General features: G+C 44.3%; 1 protein-coding gene across 1 annotated transcript in view; it reads left to right on the forward strand.

The window, feature by feature from the left end:
* The window catches only part of LOC139406598 (ephrin type-B receptor 1-like), a 185,236-nt gene that overhangs the window by 98,559 nt on the left and 66,398 nt on the right, over nt 1-20,279 (forward strand). Inside the window, exon 4 of the mRNA XM_071149361.1 lies at nt 13,903-14,058. Coding sequence (XP_071005462.1) covers nt 13,903-14,058 — 156 coding nt within the window. The remainder of the gene's footprint in view (nt 1-13,902; nt 14,059-20,279) is intronic.

Here is a 20,279-nt window from a genome sequence, read left to right on the forward strand (position 1 = left end):
GTTGAGGGTGTCAATGTACCTCTCTTTTTGTTCGAGCTCCTTTCTTGTTGTGCTCAGATGGTCTCTGAGGTCATCATTTGTCTGACTCAGCTTGTCCATTCTGCTTTCTAATTTAGCTATAGATGCTCTGCTCTCCTCCCTGAACTGTTTCATCTCTTCTTTGAGTTTCTGGACAGTGTCCTCCTCTTGAAGCTTGTTCTCTCTGAGTTCTATGACCTCTGCTTCGACTAGAGAGAGGGTGTTGTGGAAACGTTGCATAGCAGGTGTTCTTATTGTCTGTCTGCTGCAGGTGAGGTAGGTAAAGGGACATTGAGGGCTTCCTGCTGGGTCACAGAGACCATTGGGGTCTGCTTTTCTCCATCTCCCTCCTTGACTTTTTCCTAATTTTCTGAGATGATGTCAGCGTCTGCTTTTAGGGTAGCAAACCTATTCTCAAAAGCCTGGAGGCTTGAATCATTGCCTTGTATCAATACAGTTCCATTATTATATAAGTTTACTGTTTGATATGTGTTGCTCTGGTCAGCTTCTTCAAAAATGCTGATCTGACATCCTTGGCTGATGCCCCTCTTTTTTGAGAAAGGGAAATGGTTGCAAATAACCTTTTTCCATATGTTCCCTCGATTGGTATTAAAAATTAAATTTGCTCTTGTTTTGTAACTGGTAAGATCTGCAAACAGGCATTCATGGTTCTGTCCCATCAACAAACCTTTGAAACTTTTCTTAGCTTTCTCTGTTTGGATGTCTGGTGGGTAAACAATTTCCATAGCAACGCTGGTGATGTTGGCTACAATGTTGCAATAGAAGTGCTGTTTCTTGTATTATGGTCTCTTGTTTCTTCAGAGGACTGTTTCACTTTGTTGTCCTGTTTTCTTTTCCTTTTTTCTTCTGTCCTTATTTTGCCTTCCTTTCTTCCTTTCTTCTGTTAACTAGATCTTTTTTTTTGTTATTCTTTGTAAGCTAGCTAGCTTCTTCCAGGAGAGTCCCTAGCAACTGCTTAGCAACATGTAAACATTTCAGCTAGCAATTCAGCTAGCTAAGATAACTGTACAATTTTATGAAAAATAGTTACTTTTTCAAAAGCCTGTCTTTTTGGTTTGTTGTTTGTTTTGTCTTCTACTGAGTCTTGCAATTTTCTTTTGATTTTTTCGATGTACTTCACTCTAAAAAAACATTTAAATCTCAATATATACAGGAGCTCATTTTTCAGCAGCTGATCAATTTGGAACTCCGGAACTCTCCTCCTCTCTCTCTCTCTCTTTGTCTCTTCCTCTCTCTCTCTCTTCCTCTCTCTCTCTTCCTCTCTCTCTCTCTCTTTCTCTCTCTCTCGGTCTCTTCCCCCCTCGCTCTCTTTCACAAAAGTGAAATAAACAATGTAAACAATACACATACAGAAGTTTCAAAACAATAAAGACATTACAAATGTCAAATTATATATATATACAGTGTTTTAACAATGTGTCTCTCTCCATCTCTCTCTTCATCCCTCTCTCTTTCTCTCTTTATCCCCCTCTCTCTGTATCTTCCTCCCTCTCTGTCTCTTCCTCTCTGTCTCTCTCTGTCTCTTGCTGTCTCTCTGTCTCTTCCTGTCTCTCTGTCTCTTCCTCTCTGTCTCTCTTAGTCTATTCCTCTCTCTCTCTGTCTCTTCCTCTCTCTCTTTCTCTTCCTCTCTCCCTCTCTGTCTCTTCCTCTCTCTCTCTCTCTTCATCCCTCTCTCTTTCTCTCTTCCTCTCTCTCTGTCGCTTCCTCTCTCTTTCTCTCTCTCTTCCTCTCTCTCTTTCTCTTCCTCTCTCTCTTTCTCTTCCTCTCTCCCTCTCTGTCTCTTCCTCTCTCTGTCTCTTCCTCTCTCTCTCTCTCTCTCTCTTCCTCTCTCCGTCTCTTCCTCTCTCTCTCTTCCTCTCTCTCTCTCTGTCTCTTCCTCTCGCTCTCTCTGTCTCTTCCTTTCGCTCTCTCCCTCTCTTCCTCTCGCTCTCTCTGTCTCTTCCTCTCGCTCTCTCTGTCTCTTCCTCTCGCTCTCTCTGTCTCTTCCTCTCTCTCTCTCTTTCCTCCCTCTCTCCGTCTGTCTCTCTCTCTCTTCATCCCTCTCTCTCTCTCTTCATCCCTCTCTCTCTTCCTCCCTTTCTCTCTGTCTCTTCTTCCCTTTCTCTCTGTCTCTTCCTCCCTTTCTCTCTCTCTTCCTTTCTCTCTCTCTCTTCCTCTCTCTCTCTCTCTTCCTCTCTCTCTCTGTCTCTTCCTCCCTTTCTCTCTGTCTCTTCCTCCCTTTCTCTCTCTCTTCCTTTCTCTCTCTCTTCCTTTCTCTCTCTCTCTCTTCCTCTCTCTCTGTCTCTTCCTCTCTCTCTTTCTCTTCCTCTCTCCCTCTGTCTCTTCCTCTCTATGTCTCTTCCTCTCTCTCTCGGTCTCTTCCCCTCTCTCTCTGTCTCTCCCTCTCTCTCTCTGTCTCTCCCTCTCTCTCTCTGTCTCTCCCTCTCTCTCTCTCTCTGTCTCTTCCTCTCTCTCTCTGTCTCTTCCTCTCTCTCTTTCTCTTCCTCTCTCTCTTTCTCTTCCTCTCTCTCTGTCTCTTCCTCTCTCTCTTTCTCTTCCTCTCTCCCTCTGTCTCTTCCTCTCTATGTCTCTTCCTCTCTCTCTCGGTCTCTTCCCCTCTCTCTCGGTCTCTTCCCCTCTCTCTCTGTCTCTTCCTCTCTCTCTCTGTCTCTTCCTCTCTCTCCGTCTCTTCCTCTCTCTCTCTTCCTCTCTCTCTCTCTGTCTCTTCCTCTCGCTCTCTCTGTCTCTTCCTTTCGCTCTCTCTGTCTCTTCCTCTCGCTCTCTCTGTCTCTTCCTCTCGCTCTCTCTGTCTCTTCCTCTCGCTCTCTCTGTCTCTTCCTCTCTCTCTCTCTTTCCTCCCTCTCTCCGTCTCTCTCTCTCTCTTCATCCCTCTCTCTCTCTCTTCATCCCTCTCTCTCTTCCTCCCTTTCTGTCTGTCTCTTCTTCCCTTTCTCTCTGTCTCCTCCTCCCTTTCTCTGTCTCTTCCTCCCTTTCTCTCTCTCTTCCTCTCTCTCTTCCTCTCTCTCTCTGTCTCTTCCTCTCTCTCTCTCTCTCTTCCTCCCTTTCTCTCTGTCTCTTCCTCCCTTTCTCTCTCTCTTCCTTTCTCTCTCTCTCTTCCTCTCTCTCTCTGTCTCTCCCTCTCTCTCTCTGTCTCTCCCTCTCTCTCTCCCTCTCTCTCTCTGTCTCTCCCTCTCTCTCTCTGTCTCTCCCTCTCTCTGTCTCTCCCTCTCTCTCTCTGTCTCTTCCTCTCTCTCTCTGTCTCTTCCTCTCTCTCTCTGTCTCTTCCTCTCTCTCTTTCTCTTCCTCTCTCTCTTTCTCTTCCTCTCTCTCTGTCTCTTCCTCTCTCTCTTTCTCTTCCTCTCTCCCTCTGTCTCTTCCTCTCTCTGTCTCTTCCTCTCTCTCTCGGTCTCTTCCCCTCTCTCTCAGTCTCTTCCCCTCTCTCTCGGTCTCTTCCCCTCTCTCTCTCTCTTCCTCTCTCTCTCTGTCTCTTCCTCTCTCTCTCTCTCTGTCTTTTCCCCTCCCTCTTTCTGTCTCTCTCTGTCTCTCTGTCTCTCTCTGTCTATTCCTCTCTCTCTCTCTTCCTCTCTCTGTCTCTTCCTCTCTCTGTCTCTTCCTCTCTCTGTCTCTTCCTCCCTCTCTCTCTTCCTCCCTCTCTCTCTCTTCTCCTCTCCCTCTGTCTCCTCCTCTCTCTCTCTTTGTCTTTTCCTCTCCCTCTTTCTGTCTCTTCCTCTATCTCTGTCTCTGTCTCTTCATCTCTTCCTCTCTCTTTGTCTCTTCCCCCCTCTCTCTCTGTCTCTTCCTCTCTCTCTCTGTCTCTTTCTCTCTGTCTCTTCCTCTCTCTCGCTGTCTCTTTCTCTCTCTCTCTCTTCCTTTCTCTCTCTTCCTCTCTCTCTCTCTGTCTCTTCCTCTCTCTCTGTCTCTTCCTATCTCTCTCTCTTCCTCTCTGTCTCTGTCTATTCCTCTCTTCCTCTGTCTCTTCCTCTCTCTCTTTCTCTTCCTCTCTCTCTCTCTCTCTTCCTCTCTGTCTCTCTCTGTCTCTGTCTCTTCATCTCTTCCTCTCTCTTTGTCTCTCCCCCCCCTCTCTGTCTCTTCCTCTCTCTCTCTGTCTCTTCCTCTCTCTCTGTCTCTTCCTCTTTCTCTCTCTTCCTCTCTGTCTCTCTGTCTATTCCTCTCTTCCTCTCTGTCTCTTCCTCTCTCTCTTTCTCTTCCTCTCTCCCTCTGTCTCTTCCTCTCTCTCTCTCTGTCTTTTCCTCTCCCTCTTTCTGTCTCTTCCTCTCTCTCTGTCTCTTCCTCTCTCTCTCTCTTGCTCTCTGTCTCTCTGTCTCTTCCTCTCTCTCTCTCTTCCTCTCTGTCTCTCTGTCTATTCCTCTCTTCCTCTCTGTCTCTTCCTCTCTCTCTTTCTCTTCCTCTCTCTCTCTGTCTCTTCCTCTCTGTCTCTTTCTGTCTCTGTCTCTTCATCTCTTCCTCTCTCTTTGTCTCTTCCCCCCCCTCTCTGTCTCTTCCTCTCTCTCTGTCTCTTCCTCTCTCTCTGTCTCTTCCTCTCTCTCTCTCTTCCTCTCTGTCTCTCTGTCTATTCCTCTCTTCCTCTCTGTCTCTTCCTCTCTCTCTTTCTCTTCCTCTCTCCCTCTGTCTCTTCCTCTCTCTCTCTCTGTCTTTTCCTCTCCCTCTTTCTGTCTCTTCCTCTCTCTCTGTCTCTTCCTCTCTCTCTCTCTTCCTCTCTGTCTCTCTGTCTATTCCTTTCTTCCTCTCTGTCTCTTCCTCTCTCTCTTTCTCTTCCTCTCTCCCTCTGTCTCTTCCTCTCTCTCCCTCTGTCTCTTCCTCTCCCTCTTTCTGTCTCTTCCTCTCTCTCTGTCTCTTTCTCCCTCTCTCTGTCTCTTCCTCTGTCTCTTCCTCTCTGTCTCTTCCTCCCTCTCTCTGTCTCTTCCTCTGTCTCTTCCTCTCTGTCTCTCTCTGGTCTCTTCATCTCTCTCTCTCTCTATCTGGTCTCTCTCTCTCTCTCTGGTCTCTTCCTCCCTATCTGTCTCTCTCTTCCTCTCTTCCTCTCTCGGTCTCTTCATGTCTCTCTCTGTCTCTTCCTCCCTCTCTCTCTTCTTCCCTCTCTCTCTCTTCCCCTCTCCCTCTGTCTCTTCCTCTTTCTCTCTCTGTCTTTTCCTCTACCTCTCTCAATCTCTTCCTCTCTCTCTTTCTGTCTCTTCCTCTCTCTCTGTCTCTTCCTCTTTCTCCCTATCTCTTCCTCTCTCTCTCTTCCCTTCTCTGTCTCTGTCTCCTTCTCTCTCTCTCTGTCTGTTCCTCTCTCTCTTTCTCTGTCTCTGTCTCTTCGTCTCTTCCTCTCTCTCTGTCTCTTCCCCCTGTCCCTCCATCCCTCTCTGTCTCTTTCACTTTCTCGCTCTCGCTCTCTCCCTCTCTCTTCCCATGTTTAGCCATGGGCTTTGGTTAGTTTTAGCCTCGTCTAGAAGGGTTCTATATTATATTGTGAGTAATGATGTCCCTCTCAACCTTTGATACAGGAACGGCATGCATACTGTAGATGATGCCCATGCAGTCTCTGGAGTGAGGAGTGAGGTATGTAGAGAGGGATGACCTCTGGTTCCACACTGATCCAGATTTCTCTTCCCTGCCTTGCACAAGCTGCAGGTGGATTGGACCCACCCTGAAGGAAATTATATGCAGACAGGCTCGATCAAGTTTCTGTGCTGGCACATCTGCAAATGTTTTGCTGCAAGATTTACACTCTAACCTTTCTTTGGCTGACTGGATTGTGGGCTGTGCTTTTGTCCCTGGCTGAGCACATTCACAGTGGTTTGTAAAACGTGTTCTTGGCAGACAGGAGACAATGGGAATGAAAATGTCAAACAAGAATTCCATTTACTAGGGTCAGACTTGAGCAGAAAATACATATGCAGAGTGCATAAATGTGAATGTGCATATGCATTGTGTGTGTGTGTGTGTGTGTGTGTGTCTCTTGAGGGAAAGAAAGAGATTTCAAATGTTCACAGTATTTAAGGCCAGCGCCACAGCTTCACATAAAAACCCCACCCCACACCATGGCTCTGTCGAGGTTAGGGATGAATCTCTTCCTCTCTCCTCTCTCTCTATTTCTCCTCTCTCATCCCTCCATCAACTCTCCCTTCATCTCTAATCTCTGGCTAACAGATCCCAGAACAAAGAGTGACCCTGAGCTTCTGTTGAGTTCTGCCTTCGCCTGAGGAGAGCAAAGAGACACCCTCTGGGCCTGTTCTCTCTTTAACAGACAGCAGAGAGAAAACAAAATGACTGTATGCCTATCACTTTATTCCCTCACTCTGTTTATGAAGTCTTTGGACACCAATACTTCTAACTTTGGTGGACTGGATGATAGTTATTAAGACAAAATGGCAGAATATACCTGTCAGGCTGAACCCCCATACCATGGCCCATGTGTAGCTTCGACACTGCATCCCTGTCTGTGTCCCACGGTGGCAGGGCGTACTCTGTCAGCTGATATCCTCTCATTGTTGCTCCTCACCGTCCCACTGGTCCCATCTCTGTTCTCTCACTCTACAGCTGTTGTTCTGTCTGGAGGCCTTTTGATCTGTTCTGTCTGTCAGCACTGTGTCCGCGTCCTGACCCCTCTACCCAGAGTCCACCGCGTCATCAGCTCCTCACTCTGCCAATGGGCTGGTTAACAACTGATCAATGATCTCATAAAGTGCTATGTTTGCTTGATCATGTTGTCAAGCAGCTGTGTTGTCATAACTCTAGCTGCACTGATACTATGCTGCTTTGCTCCCTACCCTGATTTCCCACTTAAAAAGCAGTCATTTTTATATTTTCATTATGGTTCTAGATGTACTTGATTCTGACCCTCTGAAAAAGGAACGTGCTATAACAAGTACTGTGTGTCAGAATGGTGTTGGGGCTATTGGACCAGTGCAGATCCAAATGTTGTGTTCCAGGCCCTGCACATCAGTGCAATAGTGATGATATGAAGAAAACTTTTGTGGCAACTACCGGACATATGGACTCTGGGTTGTATCTCTTTTAAGTGACTGCCCTGGCCGATTTTAACAACATATATCAAAGTATAGGCCTGAGTCCTTTGCTGCAAGACAATACAGCGTCTCTGTGGGTCCACAGCTTTATTTTCAGTCTTCACTCTTTCCATGACAAACTGCCATTTTCATCATAATGCTATAAGATTCTAAAGTAATGCCCTTTATGACAGCTAAGCTGTATATGCTTGTTTTATATGCTTATAGAAGTGTATAGCTTCCAGGAACGGATTAGCCATTGAAAAATAAGACTGAAAGTGAATAAAGGATAATAACATGTTGTCATTATGTTGTTTTAAAAGTATGCTGCTTATTTATCCCTTCTTTCTGGCCCCACTCTTACCATACCAACCCTTTCTACTTCTCTAACTACCATACCAACCCTTTCTACTTTTCTATCTACCATACCAACCCTTCTACTTCTCTATCTACCATACCAACCCTTTCTACTTCTCTATCTACCATACCAACCCTTTCTACTTCTCTATCTACCATACCAACCCTTTTTAATTCTCTATCTACCATACCAACCCTTTCTACTTCTCTATCTACCATACCAACCCTTTTTACTTCTCTATCTACCATACCAACCCTTTCTACTTCTCTATCTACCACACCACCCGTTCTACTTATCGCTATCTACCACACCACCCGTGCTACTTATTGCTATCTACCACACCACCCGTGCTACTTATTGCTATCTACCACACCACCCCGTGCTACTTATTGCTATCTACCACACCACCCCGTGCTACTTATTGCTATCTACCACACCACCCTGTGCTACTTATCGCTATCTACCACATCACCCTGTGCTACTTAGCGCTATCTACCATAACAACCCTTTCTACTTATTGCTATCTACCATACCACCCCGTGCTACTTAGCTCTATTTACCATACCACCCCGTGCTACTTAGCGCTATTTACAGGCCTGCAGGCTCTGTCACAGGCCTGCAGGCTCTGTGTGACTGGCAGGGAAGGACAACACTCAAGGTTTTGAGGTTTTGACAAACACTTCTAGCTAGAGAGAGTGAAAAGAGCAGCGCATCTGAGCTCAGGCCTCTGAGCAGGACTTTGCATCAGAAGTGTGTTGCTCCAGCTCAGAGCATGTTTTTCATGTTGTAACTATTTCAAAAGAATGAAATATATGTGTAAAATGGATGTACTGTATTTGAAAACAAAGCTCATCCACACAATGTAAACTGCCAAGGTGAAATGCAGGTCATCTACTAGGCTGCCTTTTTGTATGTTTAAAGACCAGCATAGAGGACATTTTCGCTCCACTTCCCTATGCCTGCCTTGCCTTGGCGCAGCCGGATTGAGTACTCATCCGAGAGAGAAAAATGGGAATTCAATTTTGTGCTCTTATCAGTTCCAAGAGAAGTCGGGGTTTTAATTTGGAGGTTGAAATGACTTGAGAAGGTGGAAGGAAGCAGCTGTACAGTGAACAAGGAGACGTGGGCAATCAGGCTATCACACAGATCTAAGGCCGCCTGCCTGGGAAAATAATTTCCAAGAACTGGATAGGCCACCTGATCTGGCTTCCCAAACTCCTTAATAAGAAAATCAATGCAATGCGATGCTTCCAACCCTATAATTACATTAGCCCATTTCTGTGTTCACTGGGAAGGATGTTTGAGAGCCTGTGCTGAGGTAATGGCTTGTAGAGAAAATTATCGTTAAAACATTTGGCTTAGTAAGAGAGCTAGTGTTTTCTGTTTCTTAATTGCTGTAGCAGTACATACTGTAACATATGCTTAGGTAAGTTTGATAGATTCTCACTTTTCCTTATACTGGATCCTGGCTCTTATTTCTGTCATACTACATGTCACATGCCTGTTTTTTTTAAACAGCAGTTTTCTAGAGTGGATAAGATATTGAAGCATTAATGTCCCATGAGTTCTCTCACTTCCTGCAACTTAGCAAAACAAATTCTGTCTTTAGTCTTATCTGCTGAGAGTGGGAGAAAGGCAATTTAGTGGAGGATAGACTGTGGAGTCATGGTGCAATGCCACTTACTGCAGAGGGATTATGGAAATGTGAATTGCGTTCAGGCAACTGATTTCAGAGCGACAGCTCCACGCTGGGACCATTCCTTAGTCATGAGATAATAAGTTCTACACGCAGCAGAATACTTAAACAAGTGATGATTTAATGCCACCATAATCCACCACTTCATATAACTGTAGCACAGGAGGTATTACTAGCTCTGTGTAACAACTGTAGTTTGGAATCCCTTTCTTCTGCCTTCAATTCTTCTTTGAACAAATTCAGCTGTAGCCATTCTTCTCGGGTCGGGTTGTGCAATCCGTTTAAATGTTGCATGGAGGGTGCCCAGAATCAGATCAAGAACATGAAGAAAATCTGTTATATTGGAGCCTTTGAGCAGGCTGGTATCGAGTCAAGCTTGCCTAGATGAGGGAAAAATACAAATCCACTTATTTAGCTTGCCACATTCACATGCCAATTCACACTCGGAAAGGCAGATGAGCAGTTAATATTCTCTGTAATGGCTGTTTCTGTTGTCCTGGCGTGGTGTGATTATACAATCTTGCCACCATAGAGGGGATTCTTCAAGCAGCTTAATATGAACAAACAAGCTCATTATTTTGATATATAATAATATACAGTTGAAGTCTGAAGTTTACATACACCTTAGCCAAATACATTTAAACTCCGTTTTTCACAATTCCTGACATTAATTCCTAGTAAACATTCCCTGTCTTAGGTCAGTTAGGATCACCAGTTTTCTTTTAAGAATGTGAAATGTCAGAATAATAGTAGAGAGAATTATTTATTTCAGCTTTTATTTATTTCATCACATTCCAAGTGGGTCAGAAGTTTACATACACTCAATTAGTATTTGGTAGCATTGCCTTTAAATTGTTTAAATTGGGTCAAACGTTTTGGATAGCCTTCCACAAGCTTCCCACAATTAGTTGGGTGAATTTTGGCCCATTCCTCCTGACAGAGCTGGTGTAACTGAGTCAGGTTTGTAGGCCTCCTTGCTTGCACATGCTCTTTAGGTTCTGCCCACACATTTTCTATAGGATTTAGGTCAGGGCTTTGTGATGGCAACACCAATTTCTTGACTTTGTTATCCTTAATAAATTTTTCCACAACATTGGAAGTATGCTTGGGGTCATTGTCCATTTGGAAGACCCAGTTGCGACCAAGCTTTAACTTCCTGACTGATGTCTTGAGATGTTGCTTCAATATATACACATACTTTTCCTCCCTCATGATGCCATCTATTTTGTGAAGTGCACCAGTACCTCCTGCAGTACCCCCACAACATGATGCTAGCACCCCCGTGATTCACGGTTGGGATGGTGTTCTTTGGCTTGCACACCTTCCCCTTTTTCCTTCAAACATAATGATGGACAGTTCTATTTTTGTTTTATAAGACCAGAGGACATTTCTCCAAAAAGTACGATCTTTGTCCCCATGTGCAGTTGCAAACCGTAGTCTGGCTTTTTTATGGCAGTTTTGAGCAGTGTCTTCTTCCTTGCTGAGCGGCCTTTCAGGTTATGTCGATATAGGACTCGTTTTACTGTGGATATAGATACTTTTGTACCTGTTTCCTCCAGCATATTCACAAGGTCCTTTGCTGCTGTTCTGCGATTGATTTGCAATTTTCACACCAAAGTACATTCATCACCAGGAGACAGAATGCGTCTCCTTCCTGAGCGGTATGACGGCTGCATGGTCCCATGGTGTTTATACTTGCGTACTATTGTTTGACAGATGACCGTGGTACCTTCAGGCGTTTATAAATTGCTCCCAAGGATGAACCAGACTTGTGGAGGTCTACAATATTTTTCTTGGCTGATTTCTTTTGATTTTCCCATGATGTCAAGCAAAGAGGCACTGAGTTTGAAGGTAGGCCTTGAAATCCTTTTCTGGAATTTTCAAAACTGTTTAAAGGCACAGTCAACATAGTGTATGTAAACTCCTGACCCACTGGAATTGTGATACAGTGATAAGTGAAATAATCTGTCTGTAAACAATTGTTGGAAAAATTAGATGTCCTAACCGACTTGCCAAAACTACAGTTTGTTATCAAGAAATTTGGTTGAAAAAATGACTCCAACCTAAGTGTATGTAAACTTCCGACTTCAACTGTATATACCATTGAGCAGATGCTTTGATCCAAAGCGTCTTTCAGTCATGTGTGCATACATTTTACATATTTCATTTTTTATTTCATTTTTTATTTCACCAGCTGTTGGGAACAAGTTCTCATTTACAACTGTGACCTGGCCAAGATAAAGACAAGCAGTGTGACAAAAACAACAACACAGAGTTACACATGGAATAAACAAATGTACAGTCAATAACACAATATAAAAATCAATATACAGTGTGTGTATATGCAGTAAGATTAGGGAGGTTAGGCAATAAATAGGCCATAGTGGCAAAATAATTACAATATAGCATTAACACTGGAGTCATAGATGTGCAGATGATGATGTGCAAGTAGAAATACTGGGGTGCAAAAGAACAAAATAAATAACAATATGGGGGATGAGGTAGTTGGGTGGGCTATATACAGATGGGCTGTGTACAGGTACAGTGATCGGTAAGCTGCGCTGACAGCTGATGCTTAAAGTTAGTAAGAGATATACTTCAGGGATTTTTGCAATTCGTTCCAGTCATTGGCAGCAGAGAATTGTCAGGAAAGGCAGCCAAATGAGAAGTTGGCTTTGGGGATGACCAGTGAAATATACCTACTGGAGTGTGTGCTACGGGTGGGTGTTGCTATGGTGACCAGTGAGCTGAGATAAGGCGGGGCATTACCTAGCATAGATTTATAGATGACCTGGAGCCAGTGGGTTTGGCGACGAATATCAAGCGAGGGCCAGCCATGTGTATGTAAACTTCTGACCCACTGGAATTGTGATACAGTGCATTCAGGTCGCAGTGGTGGGTAGTATATGGGGCTTTGGTGACAAAACGGATGGCACTGTGATAGACTGCACCCAATTTGCTGAGTAGAGTGTTGGAGGCTATTTTGCAAATTACATCGCCGAAGTCATGGAACGGTAGGATAGTCCGTTTTACGAGGGTATGTTTATCAGCATGAGTGAAGGAGGCTTTGTTGCAAAATAGGATGCTGATTCTAGGTTTCATTTTGGATTGGAGATGCTTAATGTGAGTCTGGAAGGAGAGTTTAAAGTCTAACCAGACACCTAGGTATTTGTAGTTGTCCACATATTCTAAGTCAGAACCATCCAGAGTAGTGATGCTAGTCGGGCTTGCGGGTGCGGGCAGCAATCGGTTGAAGAGCATGCATTTAGTTTTACTAGCATTTAAGAGCTGTTGGAGGCCACGGAAGGATTGTCGCATGGCATTGAAGCTCGTCTGGAGGTTTGTTAACACAGTGTCCAAAGAAGGGCCAGAAGTATACAGAATTGTGTCGTCTGCGTAGAGGTGGATCAGCAGAACAACATCATTGTTATGTACAGAGAAAAGTGTCGGCCCGATAATTGAACCCTGCGGCACCCACATAGACTGCCGGAGGTCCGGACAACAGGTCCTCCGATTTGACACACTGAGCTCTATCTGAGAAGTAGTTGGTGAACCAGGCGAGGCAGTCATTTGAGAAACCAAGGCTGTTGAGTCTGCCGACAAGAATGCGGTTGATTGACATAGTCGAAAGCATTGGCCTGGTCAATAAAGACGACTGCACAGTACTGTCTTTTATCGATAGCGGTTATGATATTGTGTAGTACCTTGAGCGTGGCTGAGGTGCACCCATGACCAGCTCTGAAACCAGATTGCATAGCGGAGAAGGTACGATGGGATTCGAAATGGTCAGTGATCTGTTTGTTAACTTGGTTGTCAAAGACTTTAGAAAGGCAGGGCAGGATAGATTTAGGTCTGTAACTGTTTGGGTTTAGAGTGTCTCCCCCTTTGAAGAGGGGGATGATCGCGACAAGGTTCCAATCTTTTGGGATCTCCGACGATATGAAAGAGAGGTTGAACAGGCAAATAATAGGGGTTGCAACAATTGTGGCGGATAATTTTAGAAAGAGAGTGTCCAGATTGTCTAGCCCAGCTGATTTGTAGGGGTGCAGATTTTCAGCTCTTTCAGAACATTTGGGTGACGTAGAAATGGGGGAGCTTGGGAACGTTTCTGTGGGGGGTGCAGAGCTCTTGGTCGGGTTAGGGGTAGCCAGGTGGAAAGCATGTCCAGCCGTAAAAAAATGCTTATTGAAATTCTCAATTATCGTAGATTTACAGGTGGTGACAGTGTTTCCTAGCCTCAGTGCAGTGGGCAGCTGGGAGGAGGTGCTCTTATTCTCCATGGACTTTACAGTGTCCCAAAACCTTTTTGAATTTGTGCTACAGGATGCAAGTTTCTGTTTGGTCCTGGGATAGAACCGGTGGACACCATGTTGCAAAAACCATTATCTACCAACTGAGCTACAGAGGACAAATGTGTTTCGCTGTAATTCCCGGACCTATTACACGCCATGTTATTGCCACATACTCAGACTGAAAATAATCTGTTGTTCTTTTTGGAGTTACAGTATTTTTTGACAGCAGAAGAGGTACTGTACTAAGGCATAGAGAGATATAGTGAGAGAGGTTTATTGGTGATTGGGTGGTTGATGATAATGAGGCAACTTAAATGATCTTAGTCAACCCGTTACATAACCTCTTAGTCAACCCGTTACGTGATTTCCAGGCTTTTGTGCAGGAGGAAATGTCTGGTTTGCGAGACTCACCCATGGGTGGAGTAATAGTAGTCTCCATGTTGCGCCCTGGATACAGTACACTGTGGATGTTGATGAAGAGTCTAAATGCTCTGTTCTCTCTGTCTTTTCTTTCTGTCCTCCATGCAGCGTGTCCCCAAGGGACGTTCAAGTCCACCCAGGGGCCAGGGCTGTGTCTGCAGTGCCCCCCCAACAGCCGCTCCACTGTGGAGGCTGCCACTATCTGCGGCTGCCGTAACGGATACTACAGAGGAGACATGGACCTGCCCGAGGCCTCCTGCACCAGTAAGTCTCACACTCCATTTAATCAATGGGAAAATACATTTGAAGTTCATTTTCATTTGGAAAGGGCGTGCTCAATATCAACTGTTTTACACGTGCTGCTTATTCGGCACTTCCCATGCTTGACTGCAACAGCGTAAGTATAGAACCTGAGGGATGCGTGAATGGCCACCCCCCTCCTCTACCAGCTTCATTTTTAATACTCACTCTTTAACACAAGGTCCAGTCAATGAAGTGTGAGAAGGAGAAAGCACTCTGGTCTAAACAACTGCCGGACCGAAAGACTTTATGATTCCATCGATGGATGAGCAGCTGTTCTAGGTCTCTCTCCATCTGCCCCATTGCCCCAGATCATATCAATGTAGGTTGATACATGAATACCATTTAACTGCTGTCCCTGAGGTTGAGCCAGCCACTCCAACCACTGCCCTAAAACGCCCTGATTCAGTTCCCTTCAAACCTACAGGGACAGAGAAAGTGGGGCACTGCGCTATGTAGGTGACCTGGATAGACAAGTACTAGGGGAAAATAAGACATGGTCACCCCATTCATAAGTAGTTGAATATGAAACTCCTTTGTGAATGAAAGGCTGATGGGTCAGAAAACACAGTCTATTGAACCATTGTTGTTCTATCCAGACCCCTTAGACGTGCTATTATAACGCTTCTGTTTCATTGCCTCCAAACCATGCAAATGGTGCTTCTCAGAGGGACACTTTGGAGACACTTAAGCATTAACCTTTTACTGCAGTGGGATAAATCAGGGTCACACAGAGTGTCTCTTTGTAGTTTTAAACAAATCTACTTTGAAACAAAAGTATATACCTCCCACATATGGTTATGGGCTTAAATAAGACACCTGCACCATGTCAGATATAGAGTTGAAATGTATTCAATTTTGAGTTTGCATTCCAAAATTACACTTTATATACTTCACAGAAGACTGAAATATACAGTGCATTCATAAAGCATTCAGACCCCTTCCCTTTTCCACATTTTGTTACATTACAGCCTCATTAAAAAATGGATTAAATATTATTTTTCCTCATCAATCTACACACAATACCCCATAATGACAAAGTGGAAACTGTTTTTTGGTAAAAAATGTGCAAATGTATACAAAATAAAAAACATAAATAACTTATATAACTATTCAGACCCTTTGCTATTAGGTTTAATATTGAGCTCAGGTGCATCCTGGTTCCATTGATCATCCTTGAGATTTGATTGGAGTCCACCTATAGTATATTCAACTGATTGGTCATGATTTGGAAAGGCACACACCTGTCTATATAAGGTCCCACAGTTGACAGTGTATGTCAGAGCAAAAACCAAGCTATGAGGTTGAAGGAATTGTCCGTTGAGCTCTGAGACAGGATTGTGTCGAGGCTCAGATCTGGGGAAGGGTACCAAAACATTTCTGCAGTATTGAAGGTCTCCAAGAACAGAGTGGCCTCCATCATTCTTAAATGGAAGAAGTTTGGAACTACCAAGACTCTTCCTAGAGCTGGCCGCCCGGCCAACCTGAGCAATCGGGGGAGAAGGGCCTTGGCCAGGGAAGTGACCAAGAACCCCATGGTCACTCTGACAGAGCTCCAGAGTTCCTCTGTGGAGATGGGAGAACCTTCCAGAAGGACAGCCATCTCTGCAGCACTCCACTAATCAGGCCTTTATGGTAGAATGCCCAGACGAAAGCCATTCCTCAGTAAAAGGCACATGACAGCCTGCTTTGAGTTTGCCAAAAGGCACCTAAAGACTCTCAGACCATGAGAGACAAGATTCTCTGGTCTGATGAAACCAAGATAGAACTCTGGTCTGAATGCCAAGCGTCATGTCTGGAGGAACTCTGACATCATCCCTACGGTGAAGCAGGGTGGTGGCATCATCATGCTGTGCGGATTTTTTTGAGCAGCAGGGACTGGGAGACGAGTCAGGTTCGAGAGAAAGATGAACGGAGCAAAGTACAGAGATCCTTGATGAAAATGTGCTCCCGAGCGCTCACGATCTCAGACTGGGGCGAAGGTTCACCTTCCAACATGACAACGACCCTAAGCACACAGCCAAGACAATGCAGGATGGCCTCGGGACAAGTCTCTGAATGTCTTTGTGTGAACGAGCCAGAGCCCGGACTTGAACCCGATCTAACATCTCTGCAGATACCTGAAAATAGCTGTGTAGCAACGCTCCCCCTCCCACCTGACATAGCTTGTGAGGATCTGCAGAGAAGAATGGGAGAAACTCCCCAAATACACACACACACTTGTAGCACACAAGATTGTAGCGTCATACCCAATAAGACTTGAAGTTCAGCAAGGTACTGAGTAAAAGGTCTGAATTCTTATGTAAATGTGATATTTCAGTTTTTATTTGTAATACATTTGCAAACATTTCTATTTTTTTTTGCTTTGTCATTATGCGGTGTTGTGTGTAGATTGATAAGAGGGGAAAACTATTTAATCAATTTTAGAATAAGGCTGTAACATAACAAAATGTGGAAAAAGTGGTCTGAATACTTTCCGAATGCACTGTAACAATAACGTTTAAGAAGCACTGGATTTTCTGTGTTTTTTTTTATTTGTATAATGTTTATTAATTATGGAATTATGAAAAATATGAATAACATTTCACCAATGAGTCCACTAGAGTGTGGGGTGCTTGTCTTTTCTCTCTCTGGCCTCTTATCTCTGATGGTGGTGAGGCGCTGGTGAGGGGCTTTTCTCACTCCTTTCATGTGACTTTGCTGTGACTAAGAGATGAGGCCTGGACTCCTGCTGGGCCTGGACTGTCAGTGCCGTTCCAATCCTGGGGCCCCGCTATAGAACACTGCAGAAGAGCTTCAGGAAGGCCTTTATCCCTTCTCTCTCCTCTTTCTCCATTCCAGCTCCACTTTCTGTTTTATTGTGATTAGCAGGATGAAGGTACTCTCTCGGGTTCTAGAGTTGGGTCTTAGAAGCATCTATAGGTCCGCTGTGTGTGTGTGTGTGTGTGTGTGTGTGTGTGTGTGTGTGTGTGTGTGTGTGTGCAGTACAGTACAGTCAAAAGTTTGGACACACTAACTCATTCAAGGGTTTTTCTTTATTTTTACTATTTTCTAAATTGTAGAATAATAGTGAAGATATCAAAACTATGAAATAACACATGGAATCAGGTAGTAACCAAAAAAGTGTTAAACAAATCAACATTTATTTTATATTTGAGATTCTTCAAAGCAGACACCCTTTGCCTTGATGGCAGCTTTAAATACTCTTGACATTCTCTCAACCAGCTTCATGAGGTAGGAGCCTGGAATGCATTTAAATTAACAGGTGTGCATTGTGAAAAGTACATTTCTGGTATTTCTTTCTCACCTCGGATTGCTTCACAGAGTTAAAGTAACAGACACATCTTAACATCATGTGTTATTTGTGTTATTTCATAGTTTTGATGTCTTCACTATTATTCTACACTGTAGAAAATAGTAAAATAAAGAAAAACCCTTGAATGAGTGGGTGTGTCCAAACGTGTGTGTGTGTGTGTGTGTGTGTGTGTGTGTGTGTGTGTGTGAGAAATGGTTCTTTCTTTCACAACAATTACCCTCTGACACACATGCTCACCTCCGCCCCACATCTATTCTCACACTCGTATCCCCCTCTCTCTCTCTCTAGTTCAATTCAAATGGCTTTATTAGCTTTATATAGATATTTCAACTATCACGTTTCAGGGGCAGACAAAGACAGGTCAAGGGCAGGCAGTGGTCAATAATACAAATAGGTGTGGCAAAGGTGCAGGATGGCAGGCAGGCTCAGGGTCAGGGCAGGCAGAAAAGGTAAAAACCAGGAAAACTACAAACAGAGAACACAGGTATAAATACACAGGGGATAATGGGGAAGATGGTCGACACCTGGAGGGGGTGGTGACAATCCTAAAGACAGGTGAAACAGATCAGGGTGTGACAGAAACGTCATATTATGGCTACATACAGTGTTGTAACGATGTGCCAATAGTTAAAGTACAAAGGGGAAAATAAATAAACATAAATATGGTTGTATTTATAATTATGTTTGTTCTTCACTGGTTGCCCTTTACTTGAGGCAACAGGTCACAAATATTGCTGATCTAATGGCATACTCTGGGATTTCACCTAATATATATGGGACTTTATCAAAATTGGATTTGTTTTCAAATTCTTTGTGGGTCTGTGTTATCTGAGGGAAATATGTGTATACATTTGGCAGGATGTTAAGAAGTACAGCTCAGTTTCTATCTCATTTTGTGGGCTGTGTGCACATGGCCTGTCTTGTCTTGAGAGCCAGGTATGCCTTCGGCAGCCTTTCTCAATAGCAAGGCTATGCTCACTGAGTCTATACATAGTCAATGATTTCCTTAATTTTGGGTCATTCACAGTGGTCAGGTATTCTGCCACTGTGTATTCTCAGTTTAGTCTTTCTCTCTCTCTCTCTGTCATCCCTGACACACTCTCACTCTCTCGTTTTCCATGACACTCTCTCTCTCCCTCTCTCTCTCTCGTCCTCCCTGACGCATAATCTCTCGTCCTCCTTGAAGCATACTCTCTCTTGCTTGTTCTCCCTGACACTCTCTTTCCCTGTCTCCCCCTCTCTCTCTGTCTCTCTCTTTCTTTCCCCCTCTCTCTCTGAAATAAATTCAATGCAATGGGCTTTATTGGCATTGGAAACATGTTTACATTGTCAAAGCAAGTGTAATAGACAATAAACAAGGGAAATTAGCAATCAGAAATTTACAGTAAATATTACTCACATTTTATTTTTTATAATATAGAATGTCAAATGTTATTATTGGCAATGTAGTGTTGTAACTCTCTCTCTCTCTCTCTCTCTCTCTCTCTCTCTCTCTCTCTCTCTCTCTCTTTTCCTCCCTGACAGTCTTTCTCTCCTATAATGTGTCTCTCAGTGTTTCCCCTCTAATCCGCTAGCTGTTAACTCCAGTGAGACAGTACTGATACAGTGCGGAGGAGGCTGAAAGGCATGTGGGTGTAGTTGAAAAGAGCTCCTGACTATAGGGCCTTTACTCTTAGACAGGCTTTGTTCCACCACAGCCGTCACTGGGGACCCTGTGCTGTGACCATTACCAAGTCATCAACCATCCAGACTCACACAAATGTCTTCTTCTCAATTTTATGGAAATAGAAAACACTAAAAAAGTAAAGAAGTGAGAGAGAGAGGAACGATGCTAATATCAGACACAGGAGGCTTCTGAGGGGAAGACGGCTCATAATAATGTCTGGAACGACATCAAACCCATGCATGTGGTTTTTTTTTTTTTTTTTTTTGCATTTTACCCCTTTTTCATGGTATCCAATTGTTGTAGTAGCTACTATCTTGTCTCATCGCTATAACTCCCGTACGGGCTCGGGAGAGACGAAGGTTGAAAGTCATGCGTCCTCCGATACACAACCCAACCAAGCCGCACTGCTTCTTAACACAGCGCGCATCCAACCCGGAAGCCAGCCGCACCAATGTGTCGGAGGAAACTGCACTGCCACAGGAGTCGCTGGTGCGCGATTAGACAAGGACACCCCTACCGACCAAGCCCTCCCCTAACCCGGGCGACGCCAATTGTGTGTGTCGCCCCATGGACCTCCCGGTCGCGGCCGGTTACGACAGAGCCTGGGCGCGAACCCAGGGACTCTGATGGCACAGCTGGCGCTGCAGTACAGCGCCCTTAACCACTGCGCCACCTGGGAGGCCCGAAACCCATGTGTTTGATGTAGTGTATTTGATACCATTCCACCAGTTCCACTCCAGCCGTTACCACGAGCCCGTACTCCCCAATTAAGGTGCCACCGACCTCCTGTGATATCAGAGTAAATGAGATGCTCCTCTTACTTTCCTATAGTGCCTGTAAAGTTTTTCCCTACCATTTCATAAACATTTTGTCAATGTGATTTGAATTTGTGGGTGTTTGTTTGGAGTATTATTCAGAAACCAACCTTCCCCTTTTCATCTACTCCCACTCACCACTTTGACTATTAAAAGTGTTCAAAGACAGAGACAGCAGCTGCATGGCATATGATTACAGTAGTGAAGTGTGCAGATATGATGCTGAAGCTGTAATCAATGTAATGAATGCATGGTTTCTGACTGTAGAGTGTGGCTGGCCACCCGTGTCCTTATCCTCTTACTGTTTATGTAAATCAGGATGTATCAGCTTAAATAATTATTCCCCCCACTGATGTCGAGTGCTAATTGAGGACAGTGTGAGTTCGCT

The sequence above is a fragment of the Oncorhynchus clarkii genome, chromosome 4, assembly GCF_045791955.1.
Source record: "Oncorhynchus clarkii lewisi isolate Uvic-CL-2024 chromosome 4, UVic_Ocla_1.0, whole genome shotgun sequence".
Taxonomy (NCBI): domain Eukaryota; kingdom Metazoa; phylum Chordata; class Actinopteri; order Salmoniformes; family Salmonidae; genus Oncorhynchus; species Oncorhynchus clarkii.